The 19,913-nt window shown below is 42.2% G+C and overlaps 1 protein-coding gene across 2 annotated transcripts in view; it reads right to left on the reverse strand.

Annotated features, from left to right (window-relative positions):
- ASTN1 (astrotactin 1) overlaps positions 1 to 19,913 on the reverse strand; it is a 311,909-nt gene that overhangs the window by 144,834 nt on the left and 147,162 nt on the right. Inside the window, exons 7-8 of one of the 2 annotated variants that reach the window (XM_055254545.2) lie at positions 19,185 to 19,352; positions 10,336 to 10,420 (exon numbers count right to left, since the gene is read on the reverse strand). In XM_055254545.2, coding sequence (XP_055110520.1) covers positions 10,336 to 10,420; positions 19,185 to 19,352 — 253 coding nt within the window. Of the gene's footprint in view, positions 1 to 10,335; positions 10,421 to 19,160; positions 19,353 to 19,913 lie in introns of both variants that reach the window. The other variant, XM_055254543.2, reaches the window with a different exon arrangement.

The raw sequence follows: 19,913 nt of genomic DNA on the forward strand, positions 1-19,913 counted from the left end.
AAAAGCCCGAATAGCCAAAACAATCCTAAATAAAAATAACAAATCTTGATGCATCATATTACCTGATCTCAAATTATACAAGACTATCATAACCAAAATAGCATGGTACTGGTATAAAAGTGGATATACAGACCAAAGGAACAGAATAGAGATCCCAGAAATAAAGCCAAATACTTACAACCATATGATCTTCGACAAAACATACAAAAACAAAAACCAAGGAAAGGACACCCTATTCAATAAATGGTGCTGAGAAAGCTGGATAGCCACATACAGAGGAATTAAACGGGATCCCTATCCCTCACCATACATAAAAATCAAGTTAAGATGGATTAAAGGCTTAAATCTAAGATCTGAAACCACAAAAATTCTAGCAGAAAACTTAGGGAAAACCATCTGGACATTGGCCTAGGCAAATAATTTATGACTAAAACCCCAAAAGTAAATGCAACAAAACCAAAAACAAATCAATGGTACCTAACTAAACTAAAAAGCTTCTGCACAGCAAAAGAAACAACCATTTTATTTCATAATCAAGAGTAAGCAGACAACCTACAGAATGGGAGAAAATATTTGCAAAACATGCATCTGCAAAGGACTAATATCCAAAATCTACAAGGAATTCATATAAATCAGCAAGAAAAATAATCCCATTAAAACGTAGGCAAAGGACATAAATTGACATATCTAAAAAAAATACAAATGGCCAAACATGTAAAAATGCTCAACATTATTAATCATCAGGGAAATGTAAATTAAAAAATGAGATATCATTTTACCCCAACAAGAATGGCCATTATTAAAAAGTCAAAAAACAACAGATGTTGGCATGGATGTGGTGAAAAAGGAATGCTTATACACTGCTAGTGGGAATGTAAATTATAACAACCTCTGTGGAAAGCAGCATGGAAATTTATCAAAGAATTAAAAGTAGACCTAACATTTGATCCAGCAATCCCACTATTGGGTATCTATCCAAAGGAAAACTAGTCACTATATCAAAAAGACACCTGCATGTATATGTTTATCATAGCACAATTCACAATTGCAAAGATATGGAATTAATCTAAGTGCTCATCAACTGATGAGTGAATAAAGAAAATGTTTTATATATATATAATACATATTCATATATATAATGTGTGTACACATATATATATATAAAATATGTGTGTGTGTATAGTAGTGTGTGTGTGTGTGTGTGTGTGAGTGAGTGCTGGGATTACAGGCGCCTGCCACCATGGCACCCGCCACCACAGCCAGCTAATTTTCTGTATTTTTAGTAGAAATGGGGTTTCACCATGTTGACCAGGCTAGTCTCGAACTCCTGACCTCAGGTGTTCCACTGGCCTTGACCTCCCAAAGTGCTGGGATTACAAGCGTGAGCCACCGTGCCCTGCCTAATGACAGCAATCAATTAGCATTACGTGAGGGATTACTCCAAGTGTTCAGTGACATTGAAGTTGTAATGCATTAAATACGGTGTTGAATGTGCAGGATGCTAGATGGTGTTCCTACAACCTCTTATTATACACAGACTTACAGAGATGTTTATATTAAAGGAGTTTGACCTGAATGCTAGGCCCTGTGCTGCTGTCTTCTTTCCTCTAAAAATAGCTTAAAATGGAAGGTTTTAACTTAGGCATTAAGAATAACATCCTCAAGGAAAAAGTTTTGAGAAAAAGAATGTATCACAAAGATACTTTTAATGCTTCTTTCTTTATACGTTACCCTATTTTGTGATTATAAAATAATACATGCTCATTGTTAAATTATGAGAGAGAACAAAAATATATACAGAATCGAGGTGGGGGGGTAGTAAAAAGCAAGCATTTGATGTATGGAAACAGAAATTGGGAAGAAACATGACAAAATGGTAATGGCAGTTTTCTCTACACATGGGATAATGAATGTATTGTTTTTCTTTTGATTAAAAAAAAAAAAGATAAATAGCCAAGATCTCCAAAGCCAGGAAAAATAACAGCACTCTGAAACCTAGTATTTTTAGACTGAAACCCAAGATGAAAGTCTAGGGAGCATTCCTAGTGGAATGCCCATGCATGCAGTAGAATATATAAATGCAGGACACTATCTGGAAAGCATAGGCAAGACATAAAACATTCATTTCTATAAAATTGAAACAATTTGTCTTCCATTCTTGAGCAGATGAGAGGGTAAATTGAGGTTGATTTTTTTTAACCCCGGTGGACATGTTGGAGGAAATATGAGTGTTCCCGCCTCTGGCACTGTTTAAAGTAAGTCTCTTGGTGCCGTGACTGGACTAGTCAGAGACAACAGCTGACAGAGCCTCCTCCCTCCTCTGGGGGTAGGCAGCACTGTAGGTGGACTCTTATCACCACGGGGAGGAGGTGGGCTGAAGATGGATCCCTCAGTCTTGGGAAAGCGGGATGCAGAGAAGCAGGCTGTCAACCATAGACTGTCCACCTCCCGTCTACAGCTGATCCCTGACTTTCAGAGTATTATATGCTCTTCACATTGCTCTCTTTTAAATCTTTATTTAACCAACTGACTTGTCTCCAACACCCAGCGGTTACTATGAAGCTTGACTACCAGCTATGTGACCTTGCGCAAGTTACTTCACCTCTCTGGCTCTCCCTTTCCCAATTAATAAAATGTGCCGGGTGCGATGGCTCACGCTTGTAATCTCAGCCACTTTGGGAGGCTGAGGCAGGTGGATCACCTGAGGTCGTGAGTTTAAGACCAGCCTGACCAACATGGAGAAACCCTGTCTCTACTAAAAATACAAAATGAGCCGGGTGTGGTGGCACATTCCTGTAATCTCAGCTACTCAGGAGGCTGAGGCAAGAGAATCCCTTGAACCCAGGAGGTGGAGGTTGCATGAGCCAAGATCGCACCATTGCACTCCAGCCTGGGCAACAAGAGTGAAATTCCATCTCAAAAAAAAAAAAATTAATAAAATGCAAGGATCTTTAAAGCTGCACTCAGCCACTCGTCTACAAGCTCATTCTTATTTTCACTGGAAAAAGTTAGTTCACTGATAAAAGGATGCACTCTCGAGGTGTCTGGAGACTCCATGTCTTGCTTAAGAAGTGTTCTTAAGTCTGGCTGTGCTTCAGAAACATCTGTGGGAGCTTGTCAAATGTACAGATTCTGGGCCCTCTCCCAGACTTGCGAAATTTAAATCGCTGGGGGTAGACGTCTGAAATCAGAAGATACTTAGGTAGCTGCTCTATGAACCGGCATGCAGGAGTCACTCATTAGGGCACATTTTGTTCTTTTATCATCCCGAGTAACCAAGGTTACAATTGCCTCTAAGAGGGGAGCAAAGGGCATCACTCAAAATGACCACAGGTTCAGCACTAGCTCATCAAAGGCCTTTGTGTAAATTAGAAAAAAGTACCCATCTGGACAGATGTGCCCTTTCTCTCAGAGTTGGCTTGTCTTAGCAAGCACGGGTTGGGTTTTGGCCCTCCATTGCTGGAGAGATGTCCTCTTAGCCTGATGTCCTCTACAAAGAACAGTGTATCACTGTATTCAGCTGACTGACCACAAGGGTTTTGTGAAAAATTGGTCAAGTTATATATGTTTTCGCTTGAGAAAATCCTTGAGAAGGAGGTGCAGAGTTTCCCAAGCCAACTGAAGGGGATGATTCTGTTAAGTCTGTCTGTGGAGGAAATCCTGGTAGATGGAGATTTACTTTCAAGCACTCACTTCCTGCCTGCTCACCCAAGGAAGGGTTTTTTGTTTTGTTTTGTTTTTTCCTTTTAAGGGACAATGCTTCTGCTAGAATCAGGTTTCAGCAGGGCACCTCTATCGAGAAGAAACAGAACTTTAGTTTTAATTCCAAGAGCCCCTTTGGACTGTTGGACACAGAAAAACGTAAGAGAAAAGGTAGTCATATTTTCATTGACTCCTAGGGGAAGAGGAGAAGATAAAGGTAAAAGAGAGAGAAAGAGGGGAAGAGAGAGAGAGGAGAGGAAGGGGGGGTGGAGAGGATGATAGAGAGGGAGAGGGAGAGGGAGAGGAAGAGAGAGAGGAAGACAGGAAGAGAGAGAGGGAGATAGGAAGAGAGAGAGGGAGATAGGAAGAGAGAGAGGGAGATAGGAAGAGAGAGAGGGAGATAGGAAGAGAGAGAGGGAGATAGGAAGAGAGAGAGGGAGATAGGAAGAGAGAGGGAGAGGAAGAGCAAGAGAGGGAGGAAGAGAGAGAAAGAATAAGGAGGAGGAAGAGAAGAAGAAGGAGGAGGAGGAGGAGGAAGGGGAGAAGGAGGAGAATGAATAAAATAAACTGCTGAATGAATATGCCGGAAACCCTTATTAGCAATAAGTGACAATGATGAGAGAGGAAGAGAGAGAGAGAGGAAGAATTAAAAGAGAGCTAATGGGAAGATAATCCCATTTGTGGATGGCAAAGCAATGACAGAAGCTGGGCACAGACAATGAAGTCTGGGCTGGAGGGCAGGAAACGAGGGCACCCAGAGATAAAGAAGCAGCCACAGTCTGGCCAGCAAATCTTGTTTGAGGGCTTGGATGAAGGTGAACGCGACAGCAGTGACATGGAAACCAGCAAAGGAGTGGGAGAAGTAACAGCCAGATGATGAGCTAGAAATAGGCAAAGAGTCAGAAATTTCCTATGTCACAGCAGACTGTCTGACCCCACCTGGGTCACCTCGGAAAAGACTTTGGGCTGGTCAAAGAAACAAGACATGGCCCAAGACCTGGGCTTGGAATCACAGCTACAGCTCAACATGCCAGTCGCTGCCCTAAGATGGTCTAAGCATTTACACTTTGATGACAGCTGAGAGGAGGATCTTGCTCAGTTTTAGGTGGACAGGAGAAGTCAGGATTGATTTTGGATCTTTTTGAATAATTAGTGAAGGTTGGTCTCACCTCAATCCTAGAACTCAGAGGCAAAGGTATCCTCTCCACCAGATGTGGCCTTTGTCCTTTTAGTGGTCTCTAAGGAACTGCTAAGAATGACATCCTTCAGGCAGGACAAAATAAAAACACCTCCTGTCAAGGACATGTTTTGAGCAAGACAGAGAAGCTGAGGCCAGTCATGATGAACACAGTCCTCATTCTTGGCTTCAAGTGGGAACTGGCTCCTATGGTTTGGGACATTTGCTCCTTATAAAGATATAGAATCCCTAAGCAGTCACTCCTGAGTGGGTGAGAAGTAGGAAGAAGTTGCAGAAATAGAAGGGGAGAAAGTATGCACCTGGGACAATGAGAATGACATATTAAGGTAGTGTGGGCCATATATGAGTGAGTGAATGTGTGTGTGCCTGTGTGCAGCTACTTGGCATGTCATGGTAAGTGCATTGCCTCCAGAGCAGGCAGTGTAAGGAAGAAGTACTCTGACGAGCAGGACCATTCCTAACAACAGCTTCTAACACCTTGGAGAAACACCTGTTCATTTTCCACAGCAGGTCACTTCCCATCTCATGCATGATGGCTCTGTCTCCATCCTTCAGCATGGAAATCTAGTGATATTTTATATCTCTCTAGTGGTAAATCTCCTTGGTGTTGCCCTCTGTATCTGAGATGCCAGAATAAGAAATCAGGCTATTATTTACTGGGAATCTTCACATGCATGAATTTAACCTAATTGTAATCTTCTGAAAATTGTATCTAGAGGCCCTTGGGTGTACTTTTAATTTAACAAAAAAACATGATTATAGTCTTTCGTAATCATTTCCAAAGTAGCTACACAAATCTGTTTTTCCTCCTCTAATATTTTCATGTAAATCAATCTCTCTTGCCTCCTCCACCCTCGTTTATTGTTTTCAATTCTCTTCTGTGAAAATTTTCCAATTTGTCCTTGTTGTCTTAGCAAACAAATATCAAACACAGACTTTAATAGTCCCCGGCTGTGTCTATGCAGCCACCGGGATGGCAGGCCAAGGAGTTATTCAGTGAATTCATACAGGGGCGACAGAAGACAAGGTAAGCCACTGTGCAGGGGTAAGACCTGTCCACCCTGGGTCCTGTGCCTGGCAGCAGGGTCACAAGGGATGTTGTGGCAGGGAATGATTGATTTTGTTGCCAACCTCAAAGACCAAGGCTGTAACCTCAAACATTCCATGTTCTTTTAATAACCCATTAGAAATCTGTCATCTGTGACTTTGTTTAAATCTTTCTGAAGCTATTTTTACTCTTAGTGAATAGGACCTTCTTGTGCACTGAATTCAATGATCTTGTAATCTGCCATCTGGACCCTGTCACCTGGCTGAGCTGAAGTGACTAGCTTCACCACTAAGACCAACACAGAAATGTTTCAACCTGCCTCATTTCTCCCTTGTGGCAGAACTGGAGTCACCAGGAAATGATTGCAACTTCCTCGATTCACGTGCTTTCTGCATATGGTCTCCAATTCTATGCCATTCTTGGTTGTTTGGTCTTGACTTTTATCTACAGGATAATTTTAGGAATATGTTTTACTGAGATAATCCAGATAAATAAAAGCCTAGCTAACTCCAAGAGGTTTCGTGTTTGTTTCTTTGCTTTTTAGGATCATTTAAATTTAATATGAAAGGTCCCAAAAAAGTGAAGTGTAGTAAGAGTACACCTGGAACGTCTCCCTCCCTCCTGCTAGCGGGTCTAGTACGGGAGCTTTAATGTCCACAGCCTTAGTAAACAAGACCTCTTTGTTATCTAGTCTTTTGCCACCTTACCAGCCTCTTATCCTCTCTCTGTAAAGTGAATTCTTATGCTACATTGAGCTTTTTATTTACCATTCCTGAAAAAACCATGTTTCTCATGTCTCCATACCTTTCTGCATGCTGGTTCCCTTTGCTTAGAATGACCTTTGTTATCTGGCAAGTAGAACAGTTCACAATTCAAATTCTCCATGAAGCTCTATTCCATATTCTTTGACCTTGTATAAGTCACCCCTTAAATTTCAATCCCACAGACTTTCGCTCACATCTTTATTTTAATAAGTCTTAGATTTCATTGCAATTACTTGTTACTCTTTCAACTATCTATGTAGACTGTTAGTTCTTCTAGAGCAGGAACCACATCTTCTTTTATAAATAACAACCTAGCATACCCTGGACCACAATAGGTAATGGGGTGAATATCTGTTGAAAATACAAATGAGTGGGAGAATAAATGATGGAGTGGTGAGAGAATTACTATAAACAAACGGGCTTCCTGTCACGCACATACTCACACACACACACACACCATACAATCACACATACACCACATGTGCACACAAAATGCACCACTCACACACACACACCACACACACACACATGCACGCACACACACACATACACCACACACATGCATACACACATGCACACACATGCCTACACACACACATGCACATTCAGGACCAGGTAACTAGAAGGAGGCAGAGGCTGGGTAAAGTTGCAGGTGCCACTCCTCTGCCTCAAAAAAAAAATCGATTTGTAACTTCTTATATTAGTGTCCTTGATCAATTTTCTTCCTTGTCTGAAGGTCATAAAGGCTTATTGCTACGTTTCTCCTGGTACATTGACCTTGATATTTCACTAAAGAATTTGTTTTAATTATTTGGCCTAGGATTTGGTTGTTCTACTTCAAAGGAATGTTCAGCTATTTTAATGTATGCAATACAAGAATATGAAGTGAAAAACATTCACACATGGGCTGCTTACCTCCACTTCAGGAGAATTAAATAAAATATTCAGGAAAATCAGACATACCATTGATTTTTCCATAATACCCCAATATGTATCATTAGTTGGCAATCTGTCAGATGGTTTTCAATTCGAGTGACGGTCTTCATGTTCAAACCAATTTCAATTAATTTTGTGAGAATCATTTAAAGAAACATGGCATCGGATCCCTGATTTAAATCAAGATGTATGGCATCTTATACTTTTCACTTACCTTGTCATTTTATGAGGAAAAATACAGTCATTTGTCTGGCGCTTTTTTAATACTGTGTACATACAAACTCACACTGCTTATCACTCCTGGTTCCATTATCCTCAAGGTAGTCACTTTTTTCCTCCTCCTAACAGTTGCTCCATTATTTTATTAGTGTCCAAAGTGAGACCTCATAGACAGTGATGATCATAGAATAATGGAAATTAAAGATGGAAATGACAGATTAGGTCTTCTTGTCTATTTCCTGGGGCTAATGTTTCTGTCAGTCTATAACTCACTGCTTTAGCCTGTCTTGTTTTAAATGACACTTATGCTGGGACCTCAATCATTTCCCCTGAGACTCTTGTCTACATCCTAAGACTGTCTCTACATACAGCCAGAGGGAATGATGAAGACTTATGCAATTATCAAGTCAAGTCAGGCCCATCCTCACATGATCTGTCTACAAGGCTAGGGATATGGAGGCTTGAGTGATTAACCACCAAATCCAATCACTACAGCGAGCCAGCCTGGATCACTCAGGGCAGAAATGAAATATTTTATCATTGTTTTCTCCAGCAGCAAGTCAGCAGCTAAGAGACAGAGACTGGTTATCCATCACTTTTTACACTGTTTTAATCAGTAAGAACCACAGTCCACTGCAATTCTTAGCCATCCCATTAGCTAAAATTTTGGATCCCCAGAAACTATGCAAACATTTCAGAGGCGAAGATGGTAAGGGGACTCGATAGAATGTAAATAGCCAGTGGTATTGTTCATTCATATCCCACTGCACATCTATCAGCCAAACCTTCTGCCCTTCTCCCCAGTCTTTCAATAACAGGTTGCCTCATATGTAGCTGCCCTTCTACAAACACCTTCCTCTAAATTTTTTGGGCTCTCTCTGTGACATGACCTCAAATTCTGCCAAAACTGAGCAATCCTTCATTTTCACGAACAGAAAAATTTCATGGCATTTTGACTTCCCCAAGTTTTCTGAACTGTGACACAGATTTCCTTTCCCTAATTTCATTTTCTCTTGACCTTATCCCTCAACTTCAACCTGTTCCAGAACATTTGCCCTCTCCTAACATCTATGGGCATCTATCATGCCTTGACTTAGTCATCAGCTGGCTAAGTTCTCAGAGTTGAGTTCTTCTATCCCTTTATCATAAATCACTCCCTTGGGCTCTTCAATCATTTTTATTGCTCTTCTCCAAACGCTCACCCATTTGTCACCATATTTATTGCTTTGAGAGTCCAGAACTACATTCAATATTCTAGGTCTGGTCTCATCAGAATCACATGGAAAGGGCAGATCATTGACCTCAGGGATGTCAGTCCTCCATGGCAATGTCTGAAATGACATTGGTTTCTTTTTTCCACCTGTCAAGCTGCAAACACATATCTAATTTGCAATCCAAGCAACCATTCTGAGATGCCTTTTGCCTTGATTTCTTTCTAGTTTTTCCTGTTCCATTGATTGCTATTATTAGTTCACATTTATTGATCCCCTTCTCCTCCCACCCTCCTTCAGGACTCAGCAAATGCAGAAAGTAAACTCTCAACATCTAAAGGAAACTAGAAAGTTGCCTTTAAAAAGTAGTAGAGGGCAGGGCACAGTGGCTCATGCCAGTAATCCCAGCACTTTGGGAGGCTGAGGTGGGAGGATGGCTTGAGGCCAGGAGTTGGATGTTACTGGGAGCTATGATCATGCCACTACCCTCCAGCCTGGGCAACAAAGCAAGACAATGTCTTAATTTTTAAAAAAAAAGGCAATAGAAAGTGAATAGTGGGATGCTTGCATAATGTGAATGCCACTGAATTGTATACTTAAAAATGGTTAAATGACACATTGTATGTTATATATTTTTTTATCTCAATAAAAACATTCCAAAATGTAAAAAATAAAAACAAAAAAGGAATACACGAGATAACTACTTTGTCCCACTCGTGTGTGTCTAGGGGAAAACAAAAGTCTCACTGAGAAATGGTACTTGGGGCTCAGGCAAAAATACTCTCTTATTCAACACAGAGTAATTCCTGAGTCTCTGTATGTCACCCCTGCTGACAGTCCTGGTGAAAACAAATTTCCACTCATGTCAGTCTTGCAAAGCTCATCAGGCTCTGGGAGAGCTACATTGGAGTCTCTGTGGCTTCAAGTGTCTCCAACAAAATCATCAGCTAAATTCTGCCTGTGGAATCCTCATGGCTGGTGGTGGTGTGAAAAGGAAGAGAGGGACAGCTTGATTTTCAGATCCCAGCTGGAAGCTGCAGGGCTGCGAGTCAGAGGCTCGTAAATGGAGAAAAAGATGATATGGACGTCACTGGAATGGTATAAATATGGAAAGGCATAGTGACATTTTTACCCATTTGCTGTTCAGAATATAGCCACCCTTTAGCTCTATTCCTCTCCATGCAGTTGCTCCACGTCATGTCTGTGTAAGGAGCAGTGATATGTGGGAACCAGCTAAGTCGTCATGCCCTCACTTACCCCTGGTTTGTCCCCCATTCGTTCCGAATGCAAAGGTGCTTATGTACTGGATCCTTCATGTAGCCTTCGTAGCAGAGGCATTCCCCTTAGAAGCAGGGTAAGGAGGAAGAAAGAGAAACATGAAGGAATTGATTAACATGTCTGTGTTTGTAAAAATTAACATGAAATAGGGTAAACTCTTACTCTGATATTAGCATGAATGAGACAGTAAGTTCCGTTATGTCATATACTCCCCGCTCCACCAGTCACATAAATGAATACTCCAACCAATCTCTCCATTCTCCAGTGTGTGATACTTTTCATAGAAGAGGAATCTAGTATTTAGAAAGCACCTATTGTATGTGCTCTGTAAGCACAAAGACCAACAATCCTTTGAGGAAAAGGACTTCTTCATCTTTATTTTCTGAATGCCCAGTATACTACAAGGCACATAGTAGATGAATAATAATGTTTAAAGACTGCGTAAGTGAATTATTTCACCAAATATTTCTAGGAATCTTGAAAAGTAGGTATTATTGGCTATGTGATGCTAATGTTAAAAACAGGCTTGAGAAAATTGAAGGCTTGTAGACAGCTTGTAAGTGGCAGAGTTAATGTTTGAGCCTGTGTCTGACTCCAGACCTTTTTCTCCCACCATGCCAGGCTGCTAGCTCATAGAACAACTACCATATGCACAGGAGGCCTCTTACATCTATTATGGTTTTAAAGGAAATCTGGGTTTTAGCTTTTAAGTAAAAATGATTAATTATCTGGGAGTGGGTCACCAGAAGAATCATCTACAACTCCACATTTGTTTAGGATATCACTACATTTCATTATAATTTGTTATTCCATTAGTATATCAAGGGATCCATGAATCTTCTGGAATTTCATTCAAAACTGTATATGTGCGTATATGCATATTTTTTGAAGCAGGGTCCCATAACATTCATCTGATTTACAAGCAAATCCAAGATCCCCAAAAGATTAAGAATCATTGCTCGATTTACTACTGATTTTGAAGAAAATTGTTGCTGCTTCATTATATTAATAATTCTTTATGCAATGACATGTAGCCCAAACTACTGAGGCCAGTTACACTACAACACTAGTTCCTACTATTTAAATGTCTGCTTATTTAATTTATACCTTGTGAAAGAACAAAGTGTGACTTTCTGAAATTTGTAAATAACAAAGGTGCCATGTCCTAGTGAAATGATGGGCATACCATTTCTTTATCTCTCCAGAAAGAAACACTTTAAGATGATATAAATAGAATAATAGCTTTGAGTGCTATTTTCTCTTTCTGAAGATAAAACCCAGTAAAAACGAAGTGAAGGGGCCTCACAGTTAAGGGGGAAGGTATTGGATAGGGCCTGAGCAACAGCTTTTTTTAGCATCTTAGCTTAGCCGTTCGTTTCAAGATTGACCTACAAGCAGCTGTCCATCAGAGCCTCACTACCAGGTCACACCATTTTTGTCCCCCACAGCCGTTCAGCTCAATGTGCTGAGAAGTGGAGTGAAAGCCTCTTCATTTGTTAAAAAAAAAAAAAAAAACATGGAGTATTTGATCAGGACATTGTCTCCTGCATGGTGAATTCTGGCTTCTACACGGGCTGGATCCATAGTAGGTCCAAGTTTATTGGCTTCAGTGGTACTGAGCTACTCACAGGTGGGAATTGAACAATGAGAACTCATGGACACAGGAAGGGGAACATCACACTCTGGGGGCTGTTGTGGGGTGGAGGGAGTGGGGAGGGACAGCATTAGGAGATATACCTAATGCTAAATGAAGAGTTAATGGGTACAGCAAACCAACACGGCACATGGATATATACGTAACAAACCTGCACATTGTGCACATGTACCCTAAAACCTAAAGTATAATAATAATAATGATAATAATAATAATAATAAAAGAAATGGTCAGGGAGCTCTGAGCCAAAGATAGAAAAACACAGCTTTAAACTACATGGCTGATGATAAGGTTTGCGGATGAAGGCTGTTTATTTGATAAAAGGAAAGATAAAGAAGGCAACTACTGGGGAGGGCAAAAGAAGAGAGTACCAGGAGCCTGGCTTCACTGAGAAGGCTTCACACCTTCTCAATTCCAAAGAAAACACAGATGCTAGACTATAAGATACATAGGGCAGAAACAAGGAACGAGGTTAGTCTTCCCCCATATGAGTAGGTCTTTGACAAATACTGTGCAGTAGAAAATAAATTAATTAAAGGATTTGCCCTGTATTTACAGATATTTACACCTCACCCCCAAGATGCAGATATGTAAGCCAATTAATAGGTCAAGGTCTCAAATATACTTTTCCTTTCGGGAAAGATACTCTCCTGGTTGTCCTTGTGTAGACAATTAGCCATGGGCATATTTAGAAGCAGGAAGTCACCTTAGGAGTTTGTCAAAGCCATCACTCTGACTCTTAGAATGGTCTCGGCTAGATGCCTTGCCTAGAATTAGGGACTGACAAAAATGGGAGCTCTCTTCCACGTCTGATATCTAGTTACCACAAAACATGTAAAAATAAATGCAGTAACAACTCAGAGTTCAAGCCGAGCCTTATTTTCCTAATGACGGCAATACCTACCATTTGTATAGCACATTTACCTTCTCAAATTGCCTTCATAGTCATTATCTCCTTATGAGGCTTCCGTCACTCATTACAATGTGGGGACATACTGCCGACAACCAATAAAGCTTTCCTCCACATAATGGCAGACGCAGCCCAAAGTCCAAGAAACAGAGAAATTTTCAAACACATCATGCAAGATTTTGGGGATCTCCAAAATTTGCCTCTCACAGGATCCTCATTTCTGGAACCCACCAAGAATCCCTCTTCTGTATTCCTCCACAAAACCAGTTTGGCCACCTCCAACGAAACGATTTCAGACTTGAGGGGGGAAGTTGCTATGGCAACCAACTGCTAAATCTTGACTTTAAGAGGGGTTTCGTGAAAGCACAGGCTCCGACTGTTAGCTGTGAATTTTAAAGACCCCACAAGGGTGTTGGATGCCCTCCTAAGCTAGAAGTGTTACAGTCTCTGCATCTGCTGTGACAGATGGTGGGAACGCATGAGGCGCGCCGACTCCATGGTGGTGTACATAGGACTCCAACGGGGAGACGTGTCATAGTACGGAGGAGAGCCCAGCCAGATAGAGTTTGCCCTGCAGGAGCACTCAGGCAACCACACTGCCAAAAAGAAGAGGACCTGAAAGGTAGTTGGTTCAGGGGCTGGAGACAGCTGCACTTGATCTGTGCTTGGTACCCTGACAGTAGATGCCTCAAGGTAGCTTGGATGATGGACAGTGCTTTTAGTCATTTCCCATCCTACAGCTGAAGGACTGAGGCACAAATCTCATTCAAAGATTAAAGAAAAACCTTGAAGCTAGGGGTCCTCAGACATGGCTGGGCTCACCATAAGTTCTCCATGAGGAAAATGCAGATCAAGGCCAAATGCCCTCAGCCACTTCTATGCTCCAGGTAGGGGTTGGCTTTTATGAAATAAAATTGGGTGTGCTCCTTCTAAAAAGGGAAATCTTTGTAAGATATCTGACTTGGGTAGTATCCAATTGTTTGTTCTCCCTTCCCAGCAGAGACATCAGAAAGGAGGCAAGCCCAGGGTCAAATAGCCCCAAGCAACTCTGGGAAGGGAGTCAGAGGGAAGTGTGCCAAAAGAACATCCTAAAGGAAGGTGCTTTAATGGAGTCACAGAATGGAGTGTAGCATGTGTCGGCAATCCAGGTATCAGGAACAAAATCGGGACTGAGCTACCCTGCCAAATTAGGTAAAAATCCAAACCAACCAACCAACCAACAAACAAACAAAAACAGGGAAGGTTAGAGAGAGAGGCAGCACTTCAGAGCAAGCAAAGAGGGCAGCTGGCTTGAGTCTGAGAAGTGGGTTTAATGCCCCTCAACAGGTTTACACATTTCCACATGGTTGAGTCTGGCCTATGGAAAGACCTGGGACAGAAAAGATTTCAGTGAACATCTTGGATAAAGATTAAAACTTAATTTAGCTGGGAAGCCTATGCTCCTTGCAGAACCATAAAAGCTACATATCTTGAAAAGGGCCATGAGGAGTCTGTGGCCAGGATTGATGGGGGCTGTGAAATAAAGCAGGTGTGTGAAGCCTCCACAGCTGTCCATATGGCAGAACAAAGGCCAGGGAGAGAGGAAAGAGAAAGGTCACTGAAACCAGGTAGTCTGTGTCTCCATCAAAAAAACAAAACCAAAACAATCAAACATACAACCATAACAAAAAACCCTTGCAAAGTGCAGGGAAAGTCAACCTCTGGCTGGATCCAGGGAGCATTAAGCCATGCAGCCCTAGTGTTTTGCTGTTAGCCCCACTTAACCAGAGGCACACCCGGGGTTACAAACCTGGGGACATGTGGGGACAATGTCAGGGTGCAGTTGGCAAAGGGTGCTAACAGCAAAGCATCAGGGGTCTGGGGCTCTGCTGCAGCCACATAGAAGTGAAACAATTCTAAGCTTTCTGCCTTAGTTCCTTTCATGCAGCTTGAGCAGTGGGGACAGGTTTGAATAATGGTCAGGAGTGTGAGTTCTGAGTCAGGTAGCCTGAGTTTGAAGTCCAGCTAGCTCATTAACTATGTAAGTGATGGGCAGATAAGTCAACAACTCTGTAAAAGGGGAATAAGAGTACCATCTACTTCATAGTGTTACAGTGAAGCTCCAATTACATAATCTAAGTAAAGCACAATGCTTGACACACAGTGAGCTCTCAAACATCACCTATCCTTATTTTTACCGAAAACCATTTTTTTCTAGGTATTTCCCACCGGTCTCCCCTGACCTGGAAGGGCACACAGTAGGCTTTTTGAAATTGTCAATGCAATGAACCTAACTCACATGCATGCTGAATTACCAGACAGCCAAATGATAGGAACATAAATTGTTATAGAATGAGAACTGTTAGAAGAGGTCACAGTGCTCAGCAGAAGATTGGGAATGGCAGGCATACCTTGGGGTACCAGCCTACCATTTCTCAAGTGCATCCAAGTTCAAATTGGAAAGCCTTTGGGCACTTGATGATCTTAAGAACATTTGCCAGTGCTGAGTATATCCCATGCATTGGGCTGAGTGCTCTAGGTACATTACATCCCTCCTAGGTAGCATGTTGCTAGAATAGAAATACAGAGGGAGGCTGGAATGAAAAACAGATCAGCAAGTATTCTCCAGCTCCAGTTCTTCCATAGATTCCTGATACATCTTTAAAAGGTCTATAAATTGCACAAGGAGAATATAAAGAGAGAGCAAAACAATGCTTTTTCTTTCTATTTTTTGTCTTTTCTTTTTATTCTATTTACTTATTTATTTGAGACAGAGTCTCATTCTGTCACTCTGGCTGGAGTGCAATGGTGCAATCTCAGCTCACTGCAGCCTCGACCTCCCAGACTCAGGCAATCCTTTTGCCTCAGCCTCCTGAGTAGCTAGAACTACAGGTGTTGCACCACCATGCCTGTTTAATTTTTTGTATTTTTATTAGAGATGGGGTTTATGCCATGTTGTCCAGGCTGATCTTGAATTCCTGGGCTCAAGCAATCTGCCTCCCTTAGCCTCCCAAACTGCTGGGATTATAGGTGTGAGCCGCCACGCCTGGCCTGTCTATCTTTTCTCTCCTTCCTTGGTGTATAAGTTTTCTATTGCTATAGTAAAAGCATACCACAAAGAAAGTGGTTTAAAACAACATACATTTATTATCTTACCAGAAGTTTAACATGAGTTTCACTGGGCTAAAATCAAGGCGTCTATAGAGCTATGTTGCCTTCTGGAGGCACCCGGGAGAATCTATTTTCTGTGTTCTTGCCTTTTCCAGTTTCTAGAGGCTGCTGACATTCCTTGGCTCATGCCTCTTCCTCCATATTCAAAGTCTGTAATGGCTGCTTGAGTCCTCCTCACATCACATCACTCTGACCTCCTTTTCTGCCTCCCTATTTCACTTCTAAGAACGCTTGTGATTACATTTTGACCACTCAGATAATCTTCCCCCAAAATCTCCCTGTTTTAAAGCCAGTTGTTTAGCAACCTCCATTCCATATGCATCACTAACTCTCCTTTGCCATGTAACATGACACATTCACAGGTCCTGGAGATGAGAATGTGGACATTTTTGGGAGTGCATTATTGTGTCTCTCACACCTGGTGTTCTGGAGCATGGTGCAGGTGACAGGTAAACAGAGACTCACTTGGGGATGCTCTTAGGAAGGATGCCTGAGGAGAGCTCTGGCACCAGGAGGCTGCTCCTTTGCAGTGACTGAGCATCTGTGTTTGTGTGTTTGTGTGTGTGTGTGTGTGTGTGTGTGTGTGTGTAAAAGTACACAAGTGCACTGCACAGCTCCATGCATCCATATGGGCAGGCCCCTCAGTATGGCTGGGAAAGCACATGTCCCAACACTATGACATTTCCAAGTAAGCTAGCTAGAGGATTTCAAAAATAACGTCGACTTGACTTGAAGCCAATTCCCACACTCAGCTCTTTGGAGAAAGGCTCTGGGATGGAGTGTGGGAGGAGATAAAGTTTCTTACTGATGAGCATGTGGGATGACCACATCACCAATGCTTTCCAATTCCAGCATTCATGAAAATGAGAGTCTTTGCAGTATTGTTTCTCAGCTGCTACCCAAAATGAAGATGCTGCACCTTAGTTTTGTCTTGGGGTTTGGGAGATTATTTTTAGTCTTCCTCTGTGTCTTTCCAATTGGAAATTCATTCATTGTCACAGACACTGAGAAGCCATTAGCAGGGGAGGGGCTTCCCAAAGTCATTTTCAGCAGGGATTAGAAATGAGACATCTGGAAGGGACTGAAGAGTTGATAGGAGAGCTTTGCTGTAGACAAGCAGCTTCCTGGCACACGGAACAGTAATGCTTAGTAATCGTTTTTTAAAAATAGTTTTGAATGACAACTATGTTGGATCTGACATGTCTGGGGAAATTAAGCAACTCTTTATAATCCCACCTTTGCAGATTTCATGATAAATTAAACACAGACTCTGCTTTAGGTAGCTGTGGGACTTTGGGCAAATCATGTAACTTCTTAAGGAATTCAAATGTGAATGTAAAGCATAGAGGCAGTTTATCACTGAGACCCCTCCAAGCATAAAGCACCAATCCCTTCTTTTCACATGTAACTGAAGGTGTGCTTCCTTTTCTTTAAAATCCAAGTAGGAACATCCAAAGCTCCCCCCGGGGATCAAGCTTCTCTCAGAAGTGAGTTTAACAACTGAGATTGTCCCAAATCCTTCCAATCCAAGCCAGCTGGAGAACTAGGGTACCAGAGACTAGCTCAGTTGCATGGAGAACCCCCACCTCTGAGATTAGCTCTTTTTAATTTCTCCCAAGCACACTAGCTTTTGGGCATGGTACACAGCCCATCTGTTTGGTTTGGTGTTTGCCTGACAGCGTGGGAGGAGCAGCAAGTAAGCACAGTCTTAGACTTCAGATGTTTAAAATGTTGTACTTTCTCCTCCATATGGGGGCCTAGAATCTCTGTGATGGGCCCACATAAAACAACTTTAACACCTAAGATGGTGAATTTTAGATGTTTCAGCTACCTGCTACTCTCCCAGAGGGATCTAGTCATAGATTATAACAGAAGTAAGGGCTAGATATCTTAGATTCATCCTCTATTAAGACCTCTCTACCTCAGCACCTGAAGAAGATGCGAATGTGGTGGGCTGGGGTAGAGGGGGTTGGTGGGGGGTGGCTGCACAGGATGTACAAAAAGCTTCAGGGGTTGGACCCCAACTCCAGCAACGTTTTGCTTGGGAATCTTAGATATCACTTTAACGCTTTCCTTTGCTCTAAGGGATCATACTACTTTGGGAAGGATCTATTTGTGGTACTCAATTTACCAAAAACAAGTCATCATAGAGACTACTGTAGATGAATGTCTTCTTCAGTGAAAGTGCAAAGCAAACTGAAATAAGAGATCCATGCTCCTGGCTGTGTTGGAACCCAAGGAGCAATGGGAGAGCTCTAATTCATGCCACACCAGAATTTGAACCCTCCCTCAGGGAAACCGCAGCTCCATTTGATAGTACAACAGACTTGAAGACGTTCCTACTGTTCGACCCAGTACTCTCTCACTAAGATTTATCTGAAGAAAATAACTTCAAATGTGTCCAGCATTTATGTGTAAAGATGTTCATTTTAATAGTATTTATAAAAATTAAAAATTTAAAGCATCCTAAATGTCAAATAATAGGGGACTGTTTAAATGAACTATGATATAGACATACAATGGAATACCAAATGGTCATTAAAATTATGTTTGAGGATTATTTAATGATTCTGGAAAAGTTATGATGGGATGTTAAATGAAAAAAGCAGGAGAACTCTACTAGACTTAGTATGCTTCTAGGAAGCCCTTAAAAATCATGCATAGTAAAGAGACTGGAAGGGAGGACATTAAAATTTTAAAAGTGACTTATCCAGGAGATAGAAATAGTGATGATTATCATTTTCTTCTATAAACTTTCCTAATTTTTAAAAAGTTTTCTACAATAAACATGCATTAATTTTATCATCATAAAATGTCTAGCCCCAGATTTAAATATCCCCTGACTGTGTGACAAATGGGTTATGGAAGTCATCCTAAAACTGAGTTTTCTGGCTTGGGACTACAGTTAGGATCCTTCCAAGTCTTCTGCCAGAAAATGACCATAGTTTTAGCCAATAAGCTCTGCGGCCCAACCACATGCAGGCAGTCCGCATGGTCTAGGCTCGAGATGGCAGTGGGACGGGGAGTTGGGAGGCATGGTCTGAATTTCAAGGGAGTGATTGCAAGAGGCATGATCTCTCTGACAGTTACCCGCTGCCCGGTGCTCCCGCCTACCAGTTTCGGGGTCGCATTGGTGTTCACAGGGGTCCAGGAGCCGCCGGGCACAGAGGTCCATGGCCCAGGGTCCGCTGGAGTTCTGCTGAGAGAAGAGAACCACTTGGGCAGGGTTCAGCCAGTCACTGGCATCCAGCTGGCTTCCCTCCAGCAAGATGAAGCGGCTCCCTGCAGGGTGAGAGAAAGGAAGCATGCCTGTGTGTGCAACACAGCACACGTCCACAAGCCACCGAAGACAAGGAAATCCCCACCTGAGAATTAGTACCAATCAGAGATCCTAACTCTCACCATTCCTAGCCCATCGTTAGCCCCAGAGCAAGGGATCAGCAGACAGAGGCTAGGCCACTTGGACCTCTGTGAGGCCAGACATTGAACTCTTCAGCCATGGAGTCCCCTGCTGCCTTGCTCCATTCCATCTTTCCAGGGAGTTCCTAAGGAACACAGGGACAGAGGAGCCCTGTGATGGCCATGGCATGGCTCCATCAGACCCAGCCACAGGCACTGGCACTCCTCCAAGGAACAGGGGCTGCTGCCTGTCTTCACGTGCTGTGAGAATTGCAGGCCCTCTAACACTGAGTCAACAGTCCCCACCTGTTTCCAGCCTTACAGCAACTCAGAGAACAGAGATTAACAAGTCAATTAGGTGCTCTGGGCTTAAATGATTCAGGGGCTCTCAGAACCTATATTACTGCCTCATTATATTGGGGTCCCCCTGGATGAAAGTAAATT

This window comes from Symphalangus syndactylus, chromosome 12, assembly GCF_028878055.3.
Source record: "Symphalangus syndactylus isolate Jambi chromosome 12, NHGRI_mSymSyn1-v2.1_pri, whole genome shotgun sequence".
In the NCBI taxonomy this organism is placed as follows: Eukaryota; Metazoa; Chordata; class Mammalia; order Primates; family Hylobatidae; genus Symphalangus; species Symphalangus syndactylus.